The following is a 21,304-nucleotide window of genomic DNA, read 5'->3' as shown; positions in this document are numbered from 1 at the left end:
TGTAATGTAACTATGAGGATTAGAAAATTCTTCAGAATTCTCCAGACTCATTTACTGTGGTCCCAGCACACTCCAGAATGCTCCAGGAGTTCAGATAATCAAGGAATTTGTCCTTGAGAATACACCAATGCCTACAGCATTGCACTGCAGCCTTGAAGCTGATAACTGAAAGGGAATTCAGCCTCTACAGTCAACACTCTTTCCCTTGATCACTACAACATTGGGAATTGCAAACACAATGTTCAGTCCCAAAAGAAACTAGACTGAGATACACAAGCTCATTTCCCACATGACACCAAAGTGACAAAGATATTAGCATTTGTCACTGTGCCAAAATCAATCATAAAGGAGAAAAGATAGGCCTTGTGATCTCTCACTTAAAAAAGGTTTGTATGCATGGTTTATGGTTGGCTTTTTTTTCCCCCTACTAGGATGGGAAGATGGAAAAATAGAGCAGATTGTAGTTTTTAAAAGCTTGAAGCAATAGCATCACCTAGTGGTGAATCAAACACCACAGACAATGTAATTTCTACAAAAATGACACTGTTATTCTTTCATTGAAGGAAGCATTTAAAATCTGCTCTGGCTATATAAGCACCTACTAGGTATTCCAAAGAGCAGAATTTATTTCGAAGAAATTCCAACTATTCTTTGTTTGTATGCAAACATTTCTTCCTCTTTTTAAACTTCCACTCCCTATTAACACCCTAACATTTAGATATAAATTAAGTAAAGCCACTGATTGTTATATTCAAAATCTTTAAATGACAACTCTAAACGTGAATATTAAGTTAATGTTATGTTCTACACTATTGCTATACATTCTATATACTATGTATACCACCAGTTTAATTACACTGAACAGTTCTAACTTCTCCCAATAGACGTTTCCTTTTTAATTTTTAAAGTAAGGGGAAAGTGCATTGTGTACTTGGAAGCTATAAGAATTCCATTTCTGCCTTGCACATTAATCTTGTGCATGTGATCATGTTTAACTATAGTTAAACATCTAATGTTATCTATAGAACAATTACGATATTTCGTCTTTTAATCTATTTCACCATGGTTATATTGTTTTGTTAATACTTCAAATAATCATCTGTTTTTAACACTTCTCCCAGGGAAGGCAAGTTAAAAGACTGTTAAATATTTTCTCAGAGTATAGTTACACCTTTACAGCAAATTGTAATGGAGATCTCCACCAATTAACATTGGTCGAAACAAATAGGACTAAAAGAGTGCAATACAGCCTCGTATGGATGCAGAAATTCACACCTGTAGGAATGCAGCAATGAGACAACCACCACTCAGGCAGACTGGGTTGTTTCTGAATGTTCACTAGCTTATATGCAGCCTTATGGGTACCACCACACAAGTCCCCACAACACTCTCTGTGCTGGGGTGCACACTGATTCCAGCCCTCAAAGCTACAAAGCACAGTAGGCAACAAAATCTGTTAACACTTCTGTAGAGAAATATGCTGGCACAACTGTGGAAAGGATTCCAGCGACATTGACAATAAACTGACTGCCAACAAACTGAGCTTCACTGGAGACAGAAATCAACACGAAAGAGAAAGAATTACACATGGATTCATGCACGAGAAGTAACACAACAACACTGTTTGGTGCAAATATTGGTATTTTATGCATGTCTGAATAATCAACACGTCTCTTTGTAACTTAAAACTTTTGGAGAATAAGAATGTCTTATTCCATTAAATATATATGTCTCATATAAGAAAACATGCGGAAGAACAATCAAGTACATCAAATAGCCAGAGACATCAACCTCTACAGACAATTAAAGAAGTATGTATATTACAGATAATGTATGCAACAAAGACAAAGGCATAATTAAACCTGAAAACAAAACCGTGGAAAGTTAACTGCAAAAAGTGTGTTGAAAATTGAGGACATGAACTATGACATTAGAAGGGACAAATTAGGTTACTGAGCCTAGTATTAAATAAGAGTAAATAACTACACGAGGTCTATGTTCATGGGCAAATACCTTTTTCCAATCCAAACTGCTTCCCTACCACACGTCTGTGATTTAACTGGCTGGCAGGACCGTTCCCCGTGCAGGACATCCTCCTGCTGTCATCCCCGCAGCCCAGGTTCCCCACTCCCTATTCGGGGAGCGAGCTCTCCTCCCCTTACCTCCAGCGCTCTCTTGTAGTCGCCCAGATGGAAGGCAGAGTACCCGATCCACAGGTCGGTGTCCTCCTCCTGCTCCCCCACGTGCCGTTTAAACTTGGGAGAGGAAGAAGAAAGAACGTGAGCGCTTTGCCCGGGCCCCCGGGGGGCTGCCGCTCACCCTCCCCGACCGAGACCCGTCACCTCCAGCAAGGCGATGGCGCCGGTGAAGTCCCGGAGGGCCAGGAGCTCTTCCAGCTGCGGCACCTTCTTCCCCTTCTTCCTCCGCCGGTCTCCCGCCGCCGGGGCGCTCCCCACGGCCGGCTTGGCCCGGGAGAGCATCTGGGCGGAGAGCGGAGCGGAGCCGGGTCAGGGAGGGCCGGGGGGACCCCCCCTCCCGGCGCCCCCCCGTCCCCGCCCGCCCCGTCCCTCACCATCCTGCCGCCGGGCCCGCGCTCCCCGCTCCCCGCTCCGCCGCCGTTGCCGTTGCCGCTGCCGTTGCCGCGGTAACGGCGGGGCGGAAGGAGGCTCAGGCCCGAGCGCGGCCGGCGAACGGGCGCCGGCTGGAGGCGGGCGCCGTCCCCCTGAGTTCCGCCGCCGCGGGTGCGGGTGTGGGCGAGGCACCGCCAGAGGCTCCCCGGTAAAAGAGGGGTAGCCTAGGGAGCCGCCTTGCCCGCCGCAGGCACGGAGGAGCTGGCTTTTTGATCCTCTGGGCTGCGGTTGCCTCATGCACAGAGGCACGGTCATGTAAATGAGTCTTCTGGTTGTCCCCCACACCTCATGGGCACCCCAGTGCTTGGCTTGGAGGTCCTCGTGCTTTCAATAATCATCTTGCAGACCCTCTCTAGTATCTGGTCTCTACTCCTCTACTTGGCTCTCAGGTCGTTTGTTCTCCTTGCCAGTTAGACCATCTCCATGTTTACTAGTGAATACACATGGACAGACACCCCTACACAATATGCATGCATTCAGTGTCTCCAGGTGCTGGCACGCCAGCGGCACTAAAATTTCCATACACACACATGCACACAGAATAGAGAATCCCTTTGTACAAGAAGATAGTTAAAAGTGGAATTTAATATGAAGGCAAGACAGACTGTGCCTATCAGATGCAGGGCACAGCCAGAGAAGTGTACTATGCATCATTTTCTTTATACATGGGCAGCCCCTTTTATCCCCTTATCCATCCATACTGGTTCCTTCCCAAACCACCTTGATCCCTCCCTTTTCCCACCTTTACTCCTCCTATTGAATATCCCATACTAAGTTTTGTGTAATCCCAGAAAGCTTTTCCCTGACATCCCATGATGAGTCTCATACACTTATAGTCACTACTGCCCCTTAGTCTGTAAGGTGCTCCACAGAGCTTCTTCCGTTGATCTTGATGGGCTGATTGCTCTCCTGTGACAGCCCTGGGAGGAGCTAGGTCAACGTGAATGAGGTTTTTGGGGTTCCTCACCTGTCATTATTCTTCTGTGCTTCTTTGTTTTTGTGGTGATGAGACTTTCACCAAGTAGCTTTACAAGAGCCTTTCCCTGAAGGTGGCGCACAAGTCTGGTGCCTGCTGCCCTGTGGTGGTTGTAGATGATGAAAGGGAGAGAGAATAGAAATAGGATTTTTAGTTGCTAGAATCCTCTCACATGGCCAACTTCAGCAGTCAGGGAGACACTGAACAGGAGCTCCCATGGTGGAACCTCGGGCTGGAAATGGGACACCAGCACAGATGGAGCTTTTGGCTGACTCAGCAGGGCTGTTCATGTGCTCCAATAAAGAATCATGGTTTGCTGGATTGTTGCTGGTAATATTCTCTTGGTAGGATGCTATGTAGCCAACAAGTCATAACACATGGATGTTTATATTTTTTTGTAAAAACTACCATCTGGTAAAAAATACCAGATCTGGTAAAAACTACCAGACGGTAGCCATTCCATCTATATTACCATAAACATGATAATCGAGAGTATAATATAAAATGTTAGGTGTGCAGGTTGTGTACATTTTAACAATATACAGTACTTGATCTCTTTGGAAAATCCTGGTAGTGACCTTGTTTCTTGTAGCATTTCTGACATTGCAGTTTGCTGCAAATAGAACAGATCTGTTCTAATTACAGAGGAACACCACACAATATAATTCACCAGACTTTCTTCTTTTATACTTTCTTAATTGCACCATTAGGAATTCCAGTGAAGAGGAGCAATAAATTATGCTACTGTTGACAACTACCCAAAACACCTGTCCATGGAGTGTTTTAATGAAGTATCTGTATTTCTGGCTTTTCTGTTTCCTTGAGAATAAAAATTACTTTGCAGTCCATCGGAAAGAAATGAGACTTTTGTTGTTATTTGCTTGTTTTGGTACAAATATATCCTGGCACACTGCAACCATTTGTAACCTAGTTCAGCAATAAAGAACTGTGTACTTCTTCAGAGTATGGATCCTATGTTTGCATTCTCCCAGTCACTTCAAACCAGCTTGGCCCTTGAAAAATACAGTACTTGCAACTGTCCCTGAGAAGTTATGCTGCAACCGGAATCCTTGGGAGCATTGTCTTGATGTCCCTTGCTTATGAATATGTTTTCGTACCACAGGCCTCTCTCCTAAAGGAAAGAATATAATCTACTCTCCCACAGAGGATTTTTAAGTAAGAAATTAATTTCAAGTTAGTCAATAAGTGATAAAGATTAGGTACCACTGATTTGGCTTCCTTTCATAGCTCTTCTGTATTAAGTAAGGTATTATCTTTATCAGGAGGAAATTCATTTTCCATAAATAATTCTGAAATTATTTTTCAGAGATTTAAGTTTTTTATTTTTTTTATGCTGTCCAGATTGTATATATAAACTAATTTTTATAATACACATATCCATCCTCTTATCAGTTGTCTAGGATTTTCTATTCCCTAGCAGAAAAAATAAAATAAAATAAAATAAAATAAAATAAAATAAAATAAAATAAAATAAAATAAAATAAAATAAAATAATTGTTCTGCAGGCCAGAACAGCTTTGCAAGTGTAAGAATCTCCTCGTCAAAACCATATGAAATCAAGAAAAACATGTAGATTGACAGGGATATTGTAAGATGTCTTTTTCCTTTCAGATCTTAAACAAAGCCTCAAAGTACTTCACTTCAAACTGAAATAAAATAATAATTTTTGTAAATACCTCACAGTAATTTTCAGTACTGCCATGGAACATTCTGGTTCTGTACAGAAGGCTAGGAAACAATGAAGACTTTGATTTAATATTTTTTTAGTATATAAATGCCAAAGTAAACTGGGTAAACAAGGGAAACAGAAGGAGCAGAGATGTCACTGCTGGAGGTATTATATTTTTGACTGAAATACAACCATGCAAGCACACAGTATGATTAGACAAGATTATTATTAAAAAAAATAAAAATGAAAGTATGTATCGACTACATTGCTTTCTATCATCTTTTATATAGATTCTTTTGCAAGATCGTGCTGATCTAAGAACCAACATACTAAATACAGCCAAAATATTAACATAAATGAAAGAAAGCTCTCAACTGCATCACTGGTTTCCGCCATTTCCCAGTGGCTTCCTGAATTCTTACATGGTGGATCCAAAGCAGAGTAATGTCTGAGAGCTAACAGAAATGCAGTACCTGTGGTTTAGCTGTGGGCACAAGGGGGACGGTGTCAAGTGAGATAAAAATAGCAGCCAAACCAGTTCCTTTTTATTTGCATGGCACTGGTGGGGTCCCAGTATCTATCTGCACTGTCATGGGGACTTTCTTGACCAAATGTTTTGTGGCGGTGGAAAGCAGCATGCACAAATGTGAGGTGTTTCTGTGTGGCAAGCTCTCTGCTCATCAGAGGGAACTCAGAAGGGAGAAGTCTGACCTTAGTGGTGCTTCAGGAGGCAATTCCCCTAAGCACTGTTTATACAAGCACACCTCTTTATTGTGCAATTTCATTGCCTCCAAAAAGATAATGTGTTCCATATGGGTTAGTATCAACTGAACTTCAACTCACCTGCAACATGGGAAAGTAAAAATGTATTCTAACTGGACTTACAGTCTATTTTTCAATTATAAAAGTGGAGACAAAGTAGAACTGGAGGCTACATTTAATAGCAAGGATCCTTCTTAGCTGTTTCAGCATGACTCAAACAGAATTCTTCCAGCATGTTCTCAGCAAGCAAAGATGTGACTCTGTCAAATCATTCCCTCATGTGTGAGGTCTACAGTAATATTAAAGGATGAGGTGGTGACTTTGACTGTGATTTTGTGTCCAGCCCTGCTGGCTTACACACTGAGGTGTATACAGGATGCTGATAGCCCAATAGCTGGTGATTTTCTAGTCTAATCACAACTATCTGTCAATCAAAATCACAGACTGTCATCAGAAGGGTTGCTAATTTCAAATTGCACATCTTAACAGGTAGGCCAAGGGTTTTAACACATCACAAAAATTAAGTTATTTCCTGACTTCTAGAGTTGCTACCTTTATGTTGTGTGGGGTCAATGGAAGTAGGCGGTAAAATGCTAGAATTTGGCATTATGGTGCTTGGTGTGGGCGCTCTACATACAGGAGTGGTCTAAAGTCTGTTCAGAGCAGTAGGAGTCTCCATTCAAAACTATTGTACACTAAAGTCAGTTATGGGGGAGGACTGAAGTAGTTTAATCCTGAACCCTGACTAGCATCAAATATTTGTAGCAAGTCTGGTGTAGCATTTACTACCAAGATGCAGATCAGAGTGGGTACAGATATTACAATATTTTCCTCCTATGAAATGCCAAGATGACACTTTATAGTTATAACCAAGTCAATAAATTCAGTTACTCTATTAATAATGCTGGAAAACTGATGCAGCTCTTGCCATCACCATTGTATTAGCTAGTGGCATTATCTTGGAGGCTGGAGGCTGTGAGCTGTAGCATGATTAATGATCGTGTTTATTCCCACACAGAATTGCTGGGAGAGAGGGAATTGGCCTATACTGACAGCAGTAAAAGGGCAGTTCTACACCTGTGATCAAACCCCAAGATAAGCATGAGAGAGTGTAATGGCTTTAATTTAAAACAAAAAACAAACAAACAAACAAAAAACAACAACAACAACAATTAAAAAAAAAAAAAAACAGAGTAGAAAGTGAGGTTTAAGAAAAGAAGAGGAAGGAGGAAAAGAAAAATAAAAGGGGAAAAAAGGAAAGGCAAGAAGTGGAAAAAAATCATCTGCTAAATAAAGCAAGAGGTTGTGAGGTGGACTTTGTACCAACAACAATCACATGCTTCTGTTTCTGTAATGTCTGGGTAAGATCATGATTTTTCAATAATGATGCTTCACCATGTTCTGCCTCTTGTACCTTTGAAAATGCATCTGACAGCATCTCAGGAGAAATGGTTTGCAAAAGTGAGAGTAATGAAATATTCGCCTGCTAAAGCTACAAAGGCAGTCTCCTGAGATGTGTAAATGGAAAATGATTCCTATAAAAGCAAGGAGCTTGAAGAGTATTTGCTTCTTTATTGTTATTGTTTAATTTTTTTATTTTTGGGGGATTCAGCAACATCTGAACCGTATTCTGCCCTGAATAGACTATCCATGATGAAAGAATGTGAAATATGTAAGTTGTCGGCAAAAACTAGCCTGCAGAGAGATGACAGATCATGGGTGCATTTTAATGCTCTTGTCAGGTCTCTATTGCTCACCACAAGACAGCAAACAGCAGTCATATTAATCAAAGACTCCAAACAGTGAAGTGAAGATCTGTAATTTTGAACTGTATTTTGGTAAGGGAACCTCTTTCTTAAGTTTCCACTGATGTCTGTCTGTGGTTGTATGGACTTGTGGGAGCTGCACATTCAGAAGTTCCTGGTACTTCCAGCACCCAACCTGTCATGAAGATTCACGCAAATTAGTAAATGTAACTTAAAAGCTGATCATAGAATCATAGAATCATAGAATATCCTGAGTTGGAAGGGACCCTTAAGGATCATCAAGTCCAACTCTTGACACCGCACAGGTCTACCCAAAAGTTCAGACCATGTGACTAAGTGCACAGTCCAATCTCTTAAATTCAGACAGGCTCGGTGCAGTGACCACTTCCCTGGGGAGCCTGTTCCAGTGTGCAACCACCCTCTCTGTGAAGAACCCCCTCCTGATGTCAAGCCTAAATTTCCCCTGCCTCAGCTTAACCCCGTTCCCGCGGGTCCTGTCACTGGTGTTAATGGAGAAAAGGTCTCCTGCCTCTCAACACCCCCTTACGAGGGAGTTGTAGACTGTGATGAGGTCTCCCCTCAGCCTCCTCTTCTCCAGGCTGAACAGGCCCAGTGACCTCAGCCGTTCTTCGTACGTCTTCCCCTCAAGGCCTTTCACCATCTTCGTAGCCCTCCTCTGGACACTCTCCAACAGTTTCATGTCCTTTTTATACTGTGGTGCCCAGAACTGCACACAGTACTCGAGGTGAGGCCACACCAGCGCAGAGTAGAGCGGGACAATCACCTCCCTTGACCTACTAGCGATGCCGTGCTTGATGCACCCCAGGACACGGTTGGCCTTCCTGGCTGCCAGGGCACACTGCTGGCTCATATTCAACTTGCTGTCTACCACGACCCCCAGATCCCTCTCTTCCAGGCTGCTCTCCAGCGTCTCATCGCCCAGTCTGTACGTGCAGCCAGGGTTTCCCCGTCCCAGGTGCAGGACCCGGCACTTGCTCTTATTGAACTTCATGCGGTTGGTGATCGCCGAGCTCTCCAACCTATCCAGATCCCTCTGCAAGGCCTTTCCACCCTCATTTGAGTCCACAACTCCTCCAAGTTTGGTGTCATCAGCAAACTTGCTCAAAATACCTTCTATTCCTACATCCAGATCGTTTATAAAAATATTGAAAAGTACCGGCCCTAAAATGGAGCCTTGAGGGACCCCACTGGTGACCGCCCGCCAGCCTGACGCAGCCCCATTTACCATAACCCTTTGGACCCTGCCCGTTAGCCAATTGCTCACCCATCGTATGATGTTTTTATTTAGCTGTATGGTGGACATTTTGTCCAGTAGGATCCTATGGGAAACCATGTCAAAAGCCTTGCTGAAGTCCAAAAAAATCACATCAGCTGGTTTCCCTTGGTCCACCATACGGGTGATCTTATCATAAAAGGAAATCAGGTTAGTTAGGCAGGACCTACCCTTCACAAACCCATGCTGGCTGGGACCAATGACTGCTTTGTCCCCCAGGTGCGCCTCAATAAGTTCGAGAACCATCTTCTCCATGATTTTACCAGGCACTGACGTGAGACTGACAGGCCTGTAATTGCTAGGGTCTTCTTTCTGACCCTTCTTGAAAATCGGCACAACATTTGCCAGCTTCCAGTCTACCGGGACCTCTCCAAATTCCCAGGATCGTTGAAAAATAATTGAGAGAGGTTCCGCGATGACGTCCGCCAGCTCTTTCAGCACCCGATATTGTATTGGATTTGAGCATCACACTTAGGAAGTTTAGGTATGCAGAACTAAGAGATGGCAATCAGGAAATTGTGCAGATCCAAACTGTCCCAACACAAGTCAGTCTCAGAGCTGAAAATGTAATGAATGATTAGCTGGATCAACATCAACTTACCCAAGTCAGAAAACCATTGCAAGTGCTATGTCTTGGAAAATGCACTTTTCCTGGTCCAGGACTCGGGCTGAAATATCTACACAGTACTCCACTACCAAATGGATTTATAGGGATGCACTGGCTTGAAGATCTCATAACTCCATCCCATCACACAGTGTAAACCTGTGAAACATTTAATAATAATAAAAAAGAGCTTAAGGAAACTTAAGTATGTGTCCAAGACACAAATTATTACACATATGAGCCATTTACCTTTGTAAGGTAAAACAGAACAGATAGCTTACATTTGTCAGTTGACAAAGCTGTATCCTGCTGTGCCTAGAACAGTGGCTAATTCTTATGATGAAATTAAAATATGTCCTGTCACTCTAGAAACAAAGTCCATTAAGGGTCAGCTTCGTGGTTCCGTTTGGCTGCTTGCTCTTCTGTGGTGAATATTAGAATATTGTTTGACTCTACTGAACTGTACATTTCACTTTAAATGTCATCACTGCATTTTTGAGCTTTCAGCTATCTGGGTAAAATGGTCCCAGGCAGAAGCACTGATTTTGAGAGCTGCCTTTAGCTGCATTGTCGCTCTTTTCACAAGGATCACCTGCTAATTCTTTCATGAGTGGTGGAAATTCTGTCATCCTGTCTTTATCTGACAAAGTTTGGTCTGTGATTGAATTGTCAGAACTCCTTGGTTTTCTACTCTTAAAAAAGAACAATATTGTCAGAACTCCTTGGTTTTCTACTCTTAAAAAAGGACAATATTTCACTGAGTTTGATGTCTTATATTAGTTAATACCACAGAACATTTTTGTTTGGCAGGAATGCCTGATATGATGAACTGAATATCAAAACAGAGATTGTTCAGTTGATTTAATGCCAGTTGCCGCTGTATCTTTGCACAAGATCTCATTTTTCTTCTCCTGTGCTGCTGATTGGAGTAATTCAGATTTACAGCAACAAAAGACTGACTCAATTGAGCCTGGTACTCACAGGAAGGGGATGGTCAGTCCTTTAGAGAAAGAATGCAAAATCAGAAGTTGAGAGGGAAGACTTCTTAATCTTTGATTAAGTAAAATACAAGTTAAATGGCTGAATAATATTCACTTCAAACTGTGTATGAGTTGGGAAAGGGTTAAGAGGAAGAAGCTTTTCTTCATTGAGCTACATGTTTGATATATGATATATTTAGCTTCATATTCTGGCATGTGGCAACATAGATCAACGGGAAAACGGGGCCACCACCCAAGCTCCTTCTAATATGATGCAATCTCAATTATAGCTTCTGTTATCCTTGTCTGTACTTTTCCTCAAACTAGATTGGTAGCTTCTGATGAGAACAGTCAGTGCTTTGCACCTGTACTATAATTCCACTCTAATCTATGGTAGCAGCTATGAACTCCAAGGACAGACCTAAACTTGTGATAACCCATGGAAAAGGCAATATAATTAGGATTTCTACTTATCAGTATTTGTTCTGGATCAGCAGCATGCTGTGTTATCATGTTATCAGGTTCATGCAACACGTGACCCACATATTTGCTGTTTTACAGGCTTGTTATTTATCAGGAGATAACTTCAGTCCCAAAGAGTAAGTTTTTTTTTCCCATGTTCTTGTGTAGTCAATGAGAAAAAAAAAAAAGCTTAGTTCTGTAAGTCATCATAGCTGCTTTACAGCTATGTTTCTCATCATTAACATTGCTTTATTCCAAATATAAATAGTAGAAATATTGTCAACAACTGTTTAAAATATAGAAAAAAAAATAATTTAATGTCCTAGCTCTTCTCTATTAAAAAAAAAAAAAAAAAAAAAAAAAAGAAAATAATTGAAAAATAAAGAAGACATCCTTATACTAGGCAGACTAGACATGGCAAACTGGATTAAATAAACACAGACAGTACTGTAGCATTTTCTTTAATGTCTGTAATCAAATTTTTGACTCAAACTTCTAACAACACTGAAAAGAAAAAAAAAAAAGGAAATGGAAACATCTCTATTTTCTTTTTTTGATATGATTTTCTAAATGCCTTTAAAGATGGGTTAAAAGATGCTAAAGCCCTAGACAATCAAAATAATTTAGGAATGAGCCTTAATAACACTGAAGAACTTGAAAACAATGCTGTTTGAGTGTTTTCTACATTTATTCATTTGGCTAAATATGGCCACTGCTGCAAGGTAGATTGTCTTATACAAATTCTGTATTACAAATTCTGTATTTTAAGGAAACAATATTGACAACCTTAGTTATTCAAAAATGTAAGCATGTCCACTGAAACAAAACAAAAAAAAACCACTGTTTTAAAGTAATTGAGAAATAAATATATAAATGTATCTGTTGTTCTTTTTATTCATATGACTTTTTAGAGTTTTTTTTTTTTTTTTTTTTTTTTTTTTTTAACGTCCTTAACATTTCCCAATTATGCATTGATAGAGATGCAGTCTCTGTTATTTTAATGGAACCTCAGATTATTTTGCAGTCTCAAAGTTCTCAATTCTGGAGAAAATAAAAAAAATAATGTAAAATTGTGGGGTTGATAAATTGATCATAGCAATCATTATTAAGTGACATTGAAAATACAGATAATTGCAGCAAAGATGAAAAACTGATTTAAAGAGACACTCAAAATACTTTATTCTGAAAAAAAAAAAAAAAAAGACAATTGTATCAAAATGCATGCTTCTTCACAAAATAGTGGCTAGAAAACTGGTTGTCTTTTGGACAGAAAAAAAACTGAAAGATGAGCTGGCAATCTGTCTACTTTGTCTTCAGATTTACTGAGGCTGTTAGTGCCAATTTTCACAGTAATAGTTTGAGTTACTGGTGGTAGCTGATACTTTTGTGTATTTTTTTGGTTCTTCTGGGTTCTCTGAAATTTCCATTCCATATATTCTATTTTCTCCTCTCCAAGTGGTCAAGTGGAAATAGTGATTTGCATTTAAGGAAAAATGAAATTAGACTACAAGCCAGTGGAAAGGCCCAAAAAATGAACTTGGCAAAGGTATTGGAGATAGCTGGTGCCTCATTTTGAACACAGTTGCACTTTTACAGCATGAGCTTGCTAGACAAAGGGACTTTGAGATATCCAGGCTGAGCAATCACTGCCATTTTTTTCAGGAGTTTTGCACCTTGTGTAAAAGAGAAATCATTGAAATGAGAAAATTCCTTTCACTCCGACCAATAAGATAGGACTGGAAAAATATTCTGTAGAGAGTAATCTTATACAGGTTGACAAAGCTTGAGGAACAACTCTGTGGGTGTTTTTGTTCTTCAGGTTTCCGTTCCACTCTTTGTATGTCTGTGAATATTCCAGAAGACTGAGAGGATCACTCAGAGTAGGTTTAGATCAGGAAGTCAGTGCTGATTATCTGTTTCAAATACACCCTATAAAATCTGGTTGTTTATTATCCAGCAAAACAGAGGGCATAACAAAGCACCAAAGAATCAGGAACCAACAATAGCTTTTCACTAAATTATGTTATACAGTTATTTGGTGAGACAATTTAAGCTGGTATTTCTAATCTCACGCAGATTGTAAAAACACTCACATAGAATTGTCATGATGTTTTGCAACTATGCAATATATGCATAGATACTACAGTTATTAACAATAAATGAATCAACAGTATTTATTTATTCAGACAAATAAATGCAGGACCTTGCTACCTGAATGTTAAATGTCTTTGTGCTTCTGAAGACAGAATATGTGAAGAACTTCAGGTTTGTATTCAGTGATTCAAGGGAAGACTTCCATCACCTGTTAATGCTTTACAAAGATGCTACCAATGTACACCTCAGAACTGACTTTTTAGACTGACATACACATAGTGAACATATTTAATGCTGGGGTGTTTTTGACCTTTCTGACAAACTAATAACAATAATTGATGCCCAGATACCACAGAATAATAGAATAATCCATCAAGGAATTCATATCCAGTTTTTTAGCAGTGTATTCCTTAGAAATTAATTAAACCTGGAATCTTAAGACAGAATAAGTAGTTCTAGATGTTCTTTAAAGTTTTTGAGATAAATATTCTGGTTTATCCTAGGGGGTGTCAGGAGAGGCTATCTTTCATCTTTTCCTGGTTTTTGAATCTCTTGCTCTGCTTCTCCATGTCACCACATTCTTTCATGGGAAGGCAGTCATTTATGTTGCCTTTGTTATGCTCCCATTACTTCTAGTTCTATTGTAAGACTGTATTTCTAATTAAAGCTTTTGCTTTATGCTACAGTCACCTATAGAAGTCAAAAAGGGCTTTTTATTTTATTTATTTATTTTTTTCTCATTCCATGCATAATTTGACTTCTAGGTTTCTAAACTATGTCCCTTCATGACTAATCTTTGAAGTATGAGACCTGCCTCATGGTTGAAGCTGGAGACAGAGGAAGCAGTGTCCTTAAGAGAGATGAAAGATTTTTTGAAGCATCTGGCTAGTTTGTTTCACTTGTAAGCTCCTGATCTGGTGGATTGGACATTAGGAAATAATTTTCCCTTGGATTAAATTGGCTGGGTTCTTGGGGGTTTTATCTTCATTCTGCAGCCAGTGTACTATGACTGGATGGGCATTGGTGTCTTACCTTTCTTATTTCCTGGGCCTACAGAAGTCTTTGCTTTTGTTTGTGGCAGGCCCATCAAATTCTGTGCTTTACATATAAGACTCACTAGTCTACTTTTTCTTCTCTCCACTCTCATGATGTTCTATAGTATCAGAAATTCTCATGTTCACAGCACAGTGCAACAGCTTGTCTTTGTCTCTCTTACCCAATGAATCAGATTCTATTGATCAGTCTGCCACGGAACTTTGTCTGAGGTATAAAGCCCTGAGTTACAAGGGAAAGTGTTGTGTTCAACTGGTGCTGAGGATGACTTGCTTCACTCCAGCTGCAGCCCTCCCTTGTGCTCCACGACACCAGAAGATCAAGGGATGCTCCTGTCATGGGACTTGACACAGAGAGACTGCACACACACCTAGCAATTAAGGAGCTGAGAAGTCAACAACTAATTTATAACTGCTTCTGACTGGGAACTCCCTATGGCACTGTGAAGGCAAGGGACAAGGGAAAAAGTAAAAAGAGATGCTGCTCTAACTGATGTTGTTATAGCTGATCAGACCTTTTGTTTTTTAAAGAACATTTTAAAGCTGCTATGAAAACCAAACAAATAAACAACTAGACAGACAACCAGAAAGACCTTAATGCTATTACACGCTTCCTGTGTGACCAGCAAGGTAAAATCCTCAGTTCCCCTTGCATTATCCACATTAGCTAACTGTTTCTCTTACACAGGCTAAGAAGAGTATAAAAATACAATGATCTTGTTTTACTAAAGTTAATGACAAAACCTCTATTAACTTACACAGGTTAAGTTTCAAGCACTTTGTAAATAACTATACAACGGGCCAGTGATAAGCAGATGGTCTCAATAAAAAAAGCTATATTCCATTCTTTAGTGAGCCATACCAGTCCAGACCTTTACATGACCAATAACTTAGAATTACTGTATTACTAATTCCAAATGCTAGACCAGAAGTGCTGAGGTGTTCAAGGTCTACTCTTAAATGCTGGTTCATGGTTTCCCCTGATGTTAGGCATAAGAAGCATTCAAGCAATAGTTATTTAGTATTAAAAGCAAGGTCGTGTAGGAAGTCTGTGGAAATATATTTGAACTGTATTCATCACATTTCAAAAGCAGGCTTGGAAAGAAAACATAGAATTGCACCAAAAAGCCTGCTACTTACATCATTGGTGATTATTTTCATATTTTGTTTTAAAATTATCTCAGGAAAGTAATAAAAATGTATGGATGTATTATCTGACAGCCTCAGATTTCAGTAGAAAAACAGAAGCTGCAGTAGGTGTGCACAAACACCCCAAATTCAGACTGATAACACTTAGCACTTTATTTAAATTTGCCTGTTGGTTCCTTTTCTCTTGCACATCTGATTTGTGCCCAGACTTATCTGTAAGGCTTGTGTTTTGGGGTTTTCTGGTGTGGTAGTTTGTGGTGGTGGTGTTTTTTTTTGTTGTTGTTTGTTTGTTTGTTTGTTTTTGTCTCCCCTCTATTCTACCTGCCTTCCCTGAGACTATTCTTAGGAAAAATGCTCATGACAGCCTAAGAAAAATACCCCAGTGTCCTTTAGTAGGTGTCTTTTAATGATGCCATTTGCAATTTGGATTTTGGTCCCACCAGTCTGAGATGGGTCTGTGCTGCCTGGGAGCAACATATCAGGGGCAGACCTTGTACACTCTGGTGTGCAATGCTAGATGAGTACTAGTGGAAAAGCTTTGTGCTGAGACTATTCTGTAAATAGAAATAAAGGCTTCACTCTTGAGGACTGCAAGGCAGATATTTTTGCCTTGCACAAGAAAAGTACTGTGATGGTAAAAGCTAAAGAAATGAATTGATAGCTTATCACAGAACAAAATATACTCTTGATTTATGATCCGAGCCAGCAAAGATGTTATGGCAGTATAATGAGAGATGTAGGACAATGCAAACACGTATTAAGCAACCGTTTTCTTCTAGGTTTTAATGTACCTCCTATTTTATTTGTTCTATTTCTATTTAAAGAGTCTTTTTTTTCTTTTCTTTTTTTTTTTCTTTTCTTTCTTTTTTTTTTTTTTTTTTTACAGTCCATTTTTCCCTCCCCTTCCTTCTTTCAGCTCATCACTGTGATGAAAATTTAGTGCCCTTATCAGGCAAGGTTTCGAGCAATGCTTCAGTTTTACAGCTTCAGCCTTTCCATGAGCAAACATTCACAGCAACCTTTAGCCTCTCTCCTTTCCTGAGTTCTGCTATTGTTAGTTTTTCACAAACAGAAGTGCCACCTAGGACACTGGAGGGATGGGCAAGAAGTGAAGGAAGAGAAGGAGACGGGGAAGTGCCTGAGAAGGATAGTACAGCCTGTCCTTGAATCTACAGTGTGGAAATCTTTTTTTATCATAGCCAGAAACAACATCGATGTAGACTATCTGAAAGAAAGAGGGTTGGAAGAGAAAAAGAAGAGAGAGAACACTCACAATGGGTCTAAACTGAGCAATAATGAAGCAACTGATTTGGGGTCTGGCCCTTTGGCCTTTATTTCTCTCACTTCACCTGCTGAAGCAAGTTGGTTCAAATAAGTGTAGCAACAAGAGTTATGCGATCAATGTGATGCTCATGGCTGACTCGGACTTCCCATCATCTGTTGAAAATTTGACATCAGCTGTGAAGGAAGCTTTGACAACAGTACAAGAAGAATTGACAGGTAAGGCAAGGGGTATGGGTAATCCCTTTCCCACTATGATTTCTTCTTAGACTTTTTGCCATAGCTTTCTATGCAAACTGCTTCTCAGACAGGCTCCTTGGTTCTTCATTCACTGTATGTAGATCTTACAGAAATAATGGCCTCCATCTGTAAAAAAAAAAAGAAGCTCTCTACAGATAGGCAGAACTATATTTGTTTTTATGGTAGCCGGGCAGACTTTTTCTGCATGTTTTTTGGTTGGGACTGGGAACATGGGAACTGCTGACATGGATCAGGTAAGACCAGAAATCCATCCAGTGCAATAACTTAGATGTCCTTGCTTTAACACCTAGCACTTATTCATCCTATTTCATAATTGCTTGATTATGACATGAAAAATTAGACCCTTTTCTCTCTTGGCCAGATTAGCATGTAGACTCAGAGAAGAATTTAATCCCTTGACCCCATATGTTGATCACATTATGTCTAAAATTGTGAAGAGTCTGCCACCCATATATTTTTCCCTCATTTAGAGTCACTGCAGATGATCTTTTATTCATTTGATACCTTACCTCTCCTTTCAGTATCACTAACCTACTGTCAATCTCTAGAATATCTTGGGACAAAGAGGTTCCAAAGAAATGATTCCCTTTCTGTCCCCTAGCTGCAGAAGTTGTGTCCAGTTTTATTGGAAAGTGATATCTCCAATAATGGCCAACACTAAAAACAGTATGTACTGAAAATACTAACAACCAGCAGTCAGTGCTGGAGCAAACTCTTTATCTTATCCTAAGTAATGGGAGTCAGGTAGGTGGGCTTTCTGGTAACTTTTTGGAATAGAAGTCATCTTAGCATGAGACTACACAGACATGTCACAAGAGGGATACCATTTTTAGTGGTTATCTCCAGCTTTTGAGGCTTTTCACTTTTACATTGCATTTCAGGAGAAAATGTTACTGTCAATGCCACCTTTCACCACTTTAAATCATCGCTATATGTCTCACAAGGCTGTCGCACCAGCACCTGTGAAGGTGTGGAACTCATCAAGCAAATCTATGTGAGTACCAGGCTTCTCTAGGTTGATTTCCTAAGAAGATAAGACTATCTTTCTGCGTTGATGTGTGTCTGCATGTATGCATAAGTATGTGTGCATCTGTGCTTTTATGTATGTCTTTCCATAGTAACTTTTGAACCTGTTGTTCAATTTCAAACAAACTTAACAGGCAAAGTTCTCAAAGAAGATATTCCTGTAGATTTTGTGAAGACGAGCAATCAAATACAGAGAGAGACCCTATTAATGCCTCCCAGAGGCTGTTACTAGAGATCTGGTGGCAGTGCCAGATAGAGCAGCCACCTGCTTCAAGCTACTTTTTCCATCCTTAAGTTTTCACCTCCATTGTATCTGCACAGCTCTTTGTGGGGCCATTTAACCAAAGTAATCGATTAAAAAACAAACAAACAACAATAGCAACAACAAAAACCACAATCCAAACACTCAAACTGCCCAAGTGGAACACTTGGTGCCCATTTCCAACTGGATCAGTTCCCTGATGTGGTTCTCCATCAAGTTACACAAATATTTGTGCCAGCATAAAGGAGAGAGCTGTGTGACAGCTGGAGCATGCAGGCAGAGTGACTATTAGCCTGGCACCAATACCAACAAAACACATGTAACTGTGTCCAGAGGGCAAAGATGAACTGCATGCTTGCTTCTCACTAGAAACCAGAGATATTGGTTGGGAGAAAATGTATGAATACCCTAATGGTGGGAAAAGCTTCAGTTAGGACTGGTGCCTTACATGATAATCAAGAAACCGTGTTTCAGTGGATTTTCTCATGTCAAATATCTCTCAGTTATATATAAATGTCACCTCTCAGTGAGGCTTTATCAATCCAACTTGAATTCTCACATCTAACAATATATAATCAAATGCTGTAGTCTTTGCTAAGACAAAGTCCCTCACGACACACAAAACTACTGGTTATTCAAAGATATATATATATATATATTTAATACAAACTTCATATGTACATAAAACTAATCTTCTTTTCTGACACACGGTATCATGTAATTCCAATCCGTCTGTCTGCTGCAAGTGTGAGCACTGCCTTGGCTTCTAATTCCTTATACACATTTGCAACAATTATGACATTTTAATCCTAACTTGCTCTCTCTCTCTCTCTCTCAATGAAGGTCATACTCTCAAAGGCACTATTCTGTCCCCTGCCTTTTCTTGGCTCTCTGTGAATCCTCCTTCCTTCACTCTAGGTTTGTTCTCTTAACCTTCCTATGTCTTATTTTCTACTCTGTCCTTGCTTTTGCAGGGTAAATTCTGGGAATCCTTATTAAATCTTAAAGTTCTCTTTAATCTTCTATCCACTTCTCTGCCAGTCCCCTACACTGTCCCCACTACCGACCCTTTCTGATCTCTTGCAGGATAATGGCACTCTTGGCTGTGCTGTCATAGGACCTGCTTGCACTTATGCCACCTACCAAATGGTCTCGTAAGTACCATCCCCTCTCTCCAGTACTGTGATGTGAAAGCTATCAACTGTTGAACAAATTTATCTTGTGCACAAGACAGCAGAGACGTTGGGGTTTAGGATATGTGAGACACTTTGATGCATATACAGTCAAGGCAGTAAGACTGTTATACACAGCCACTGTGTTTGGCAGGGAGAAGAAAATCCCTTCCCAGAGCCTGTTGATGCAATCTCATTTCTAGAAGGTAAATGTTCCTAATTGCTGACAGTTGGTTCATTATTAAAGGGTTCAAATGATATAACTTGTCAACAACTGCAGCATGAAAGGGAGATATTAGCTTGAGGCACATAGACATTACAGCAACAGGAGTCTGGGTGGGTTTTCAGTTGCAGAGAGGGGCTTGAGTTTCATGTGTCAAAAGAAGGTCCAAAAACCCCAACTATTTTCTGTGAACAGTATTTAGATAGGGAGCAGCCAGTTTCATCCCAACTCTTGTCTAAAACATTCCTGAAGTCTCTCTGCTAGTGTATTATACGTGGATCTGTGTAATTCTGTATAACACAACACAACACAACATAACATAACATAATTATATATGTGTATTATATATTAAATACGTATTATAAACTGCATATATTGTATTACATTGTATTATATATTAATATAATGTTATATTATACGTTAATATGTTAATTTTCACATATTAGGAAAAGCACGAGCTGAATTTGTGTAGCCATAGCATAATACATTTAAAAAACAGACAAACGGGAAAAAAAAAAAAGTCAGACAGAACACTGGAACAGGTTACCCAGTGGGGTTGTGGAGTCTCCTTCTCTGGAAACATTCAAAACCCGCCTGGAGGCGTTCCTGTGTGACCTGATCTAGGTGTTCCTGCTCGAGCAGGGGGATTGGACTTGATGTTCTTTCAAGGTCCTTTCCAATCCCAAACATTCCGTGATTCTGTGTATCATCAGTCACGATGTACCAATCAATATCATTGCCCATGTGAACCACTCTCCCCTCTTTAAACTTTGGTAGCCTTTTGGTTTCACTGAGAAATACTCACAAGATTGGGATGCTTTTACCTCAAGCTTTATCAGCTTTTAACTTTATACTTTTCCTTGGGCGGGATGACCAGAAGTTAGATCAATACTACCAGTGAAAGAACGTTATTGATTTATAGAAGAATCAAAATAATAAAGTCTTTCTTATGTACAGGACCATGATAAAATATTATGCAACATGCCCCATTTTATTCATTGTGCCTACTAACTTTAAGTGTTTTATATTTTATTTATTTACTTTAATCTGCTGGATATAGAGCTGCCCAGAATAATGCCAAAGTTTTTTTCTTGGACTCTGGCACAGTTAAACTGGTATACAGTAAAAAGTATGAGTAGTGGAAATTTATGCAAGTAGTGAAGTGCACTAACAATAAGGCAGCCAGTTTTGCCCACTGTGCAATGGATTTGCAAATCAGAACACATGCTTTACTTTACAGCACTTTAAGTCAGCCAGAAAAATGCCCATTTCATTAGTGAAATCTCCCTCACATTACTTATTCTATCCTTTATGTCTGCATTATTGTCTATCATTTCTGTTGCAACAACTATAAACCCTGTAATTAAGTAAGCAGCCCTTACCTGGAAAATAAAGTTTTGTCATAATAATGCCAAAAATGATGGTGCTTTTCACAGGCAATATTGCCTGTCATAAAAAACACTTCACATAAAGAAACGAGAATATTTTGAGTCTAGTCTGATAAGATTGCAACATCTAGGAAGATACTTCTATCCAAATGTTTGTCTGCCTGGACAAAAAATACCAGTGTTTTGCATATTTGCTGCTAGCTGAGGGTTGCCTTATTTGGTCTCCCTGAGT

General features: G+C 39.8%; 2 protein-coding genes across 2 annotated transcripts in view; one reads left to right on the top strand and one right to left on the bottom strand.

Moving 5' to 3' along the window:
* Window positions 1-2,480, bottom strand: part of IFT56 (intraflagellar transport 56) — a gene marked incomplete at both ends in the record, with an annotated part of 55,694 nt that extends 53,214 nt beyond the window's left edge. The window contains 2 exons of the mRNA XM_084306188.1: window positions 2,163-2,255; window positions 2,343-2,480. Coding sequence (XP_084162314.1) covers window positions 2,163-2,255; window positions 2,343-2,480 — 231 coding nt within the window. The remainder of the gene's footprint in view (window positions 1-2,162; window positions 2,256-2,342) is intronic.
* A 14,274-nt stretch (window positions 2,481-16,754) lies between these two features.
* GUCY2C (guanylate cyclase 2C) overlaps window positions 16,755-21,304 on the top strand; it is a gene marked incomplete at both ends in the record, with an annotated part of 44,071 nt that continues 39,521 nt past the window's right edge. The window contains 3 exons of the mRNA XM_084305959.1: window positions 16,755-16,959; window positions 17,883-17,995; window positions 19,376-19,443. Coding sequence (XP_084162085.1) covers window positions 16,755-16,959; window positions 17,883-17,995; window positions 19,376-19,443 — 386 coding nt within the window. The remainder of the gene's footprint in view (window positions 16,960-17,882; window positions 17,996-19,375; window positions 19,444-21,304) is intronic.

Source organism: Netta rufina, assembly GCF_964035555.1.
Source record: "Netta rufina genome assembly, chromosome: 1".
In the NCBI taxonomy this organism is placed as follows: Eukaryota; Metazoa; Chordata; class Aves; order Anseriformes; family Anatidae; genus Netta; species Netta rufina.
This window is presented reverse-complemented; position numbering and strand designations above follow the sequence as displayed.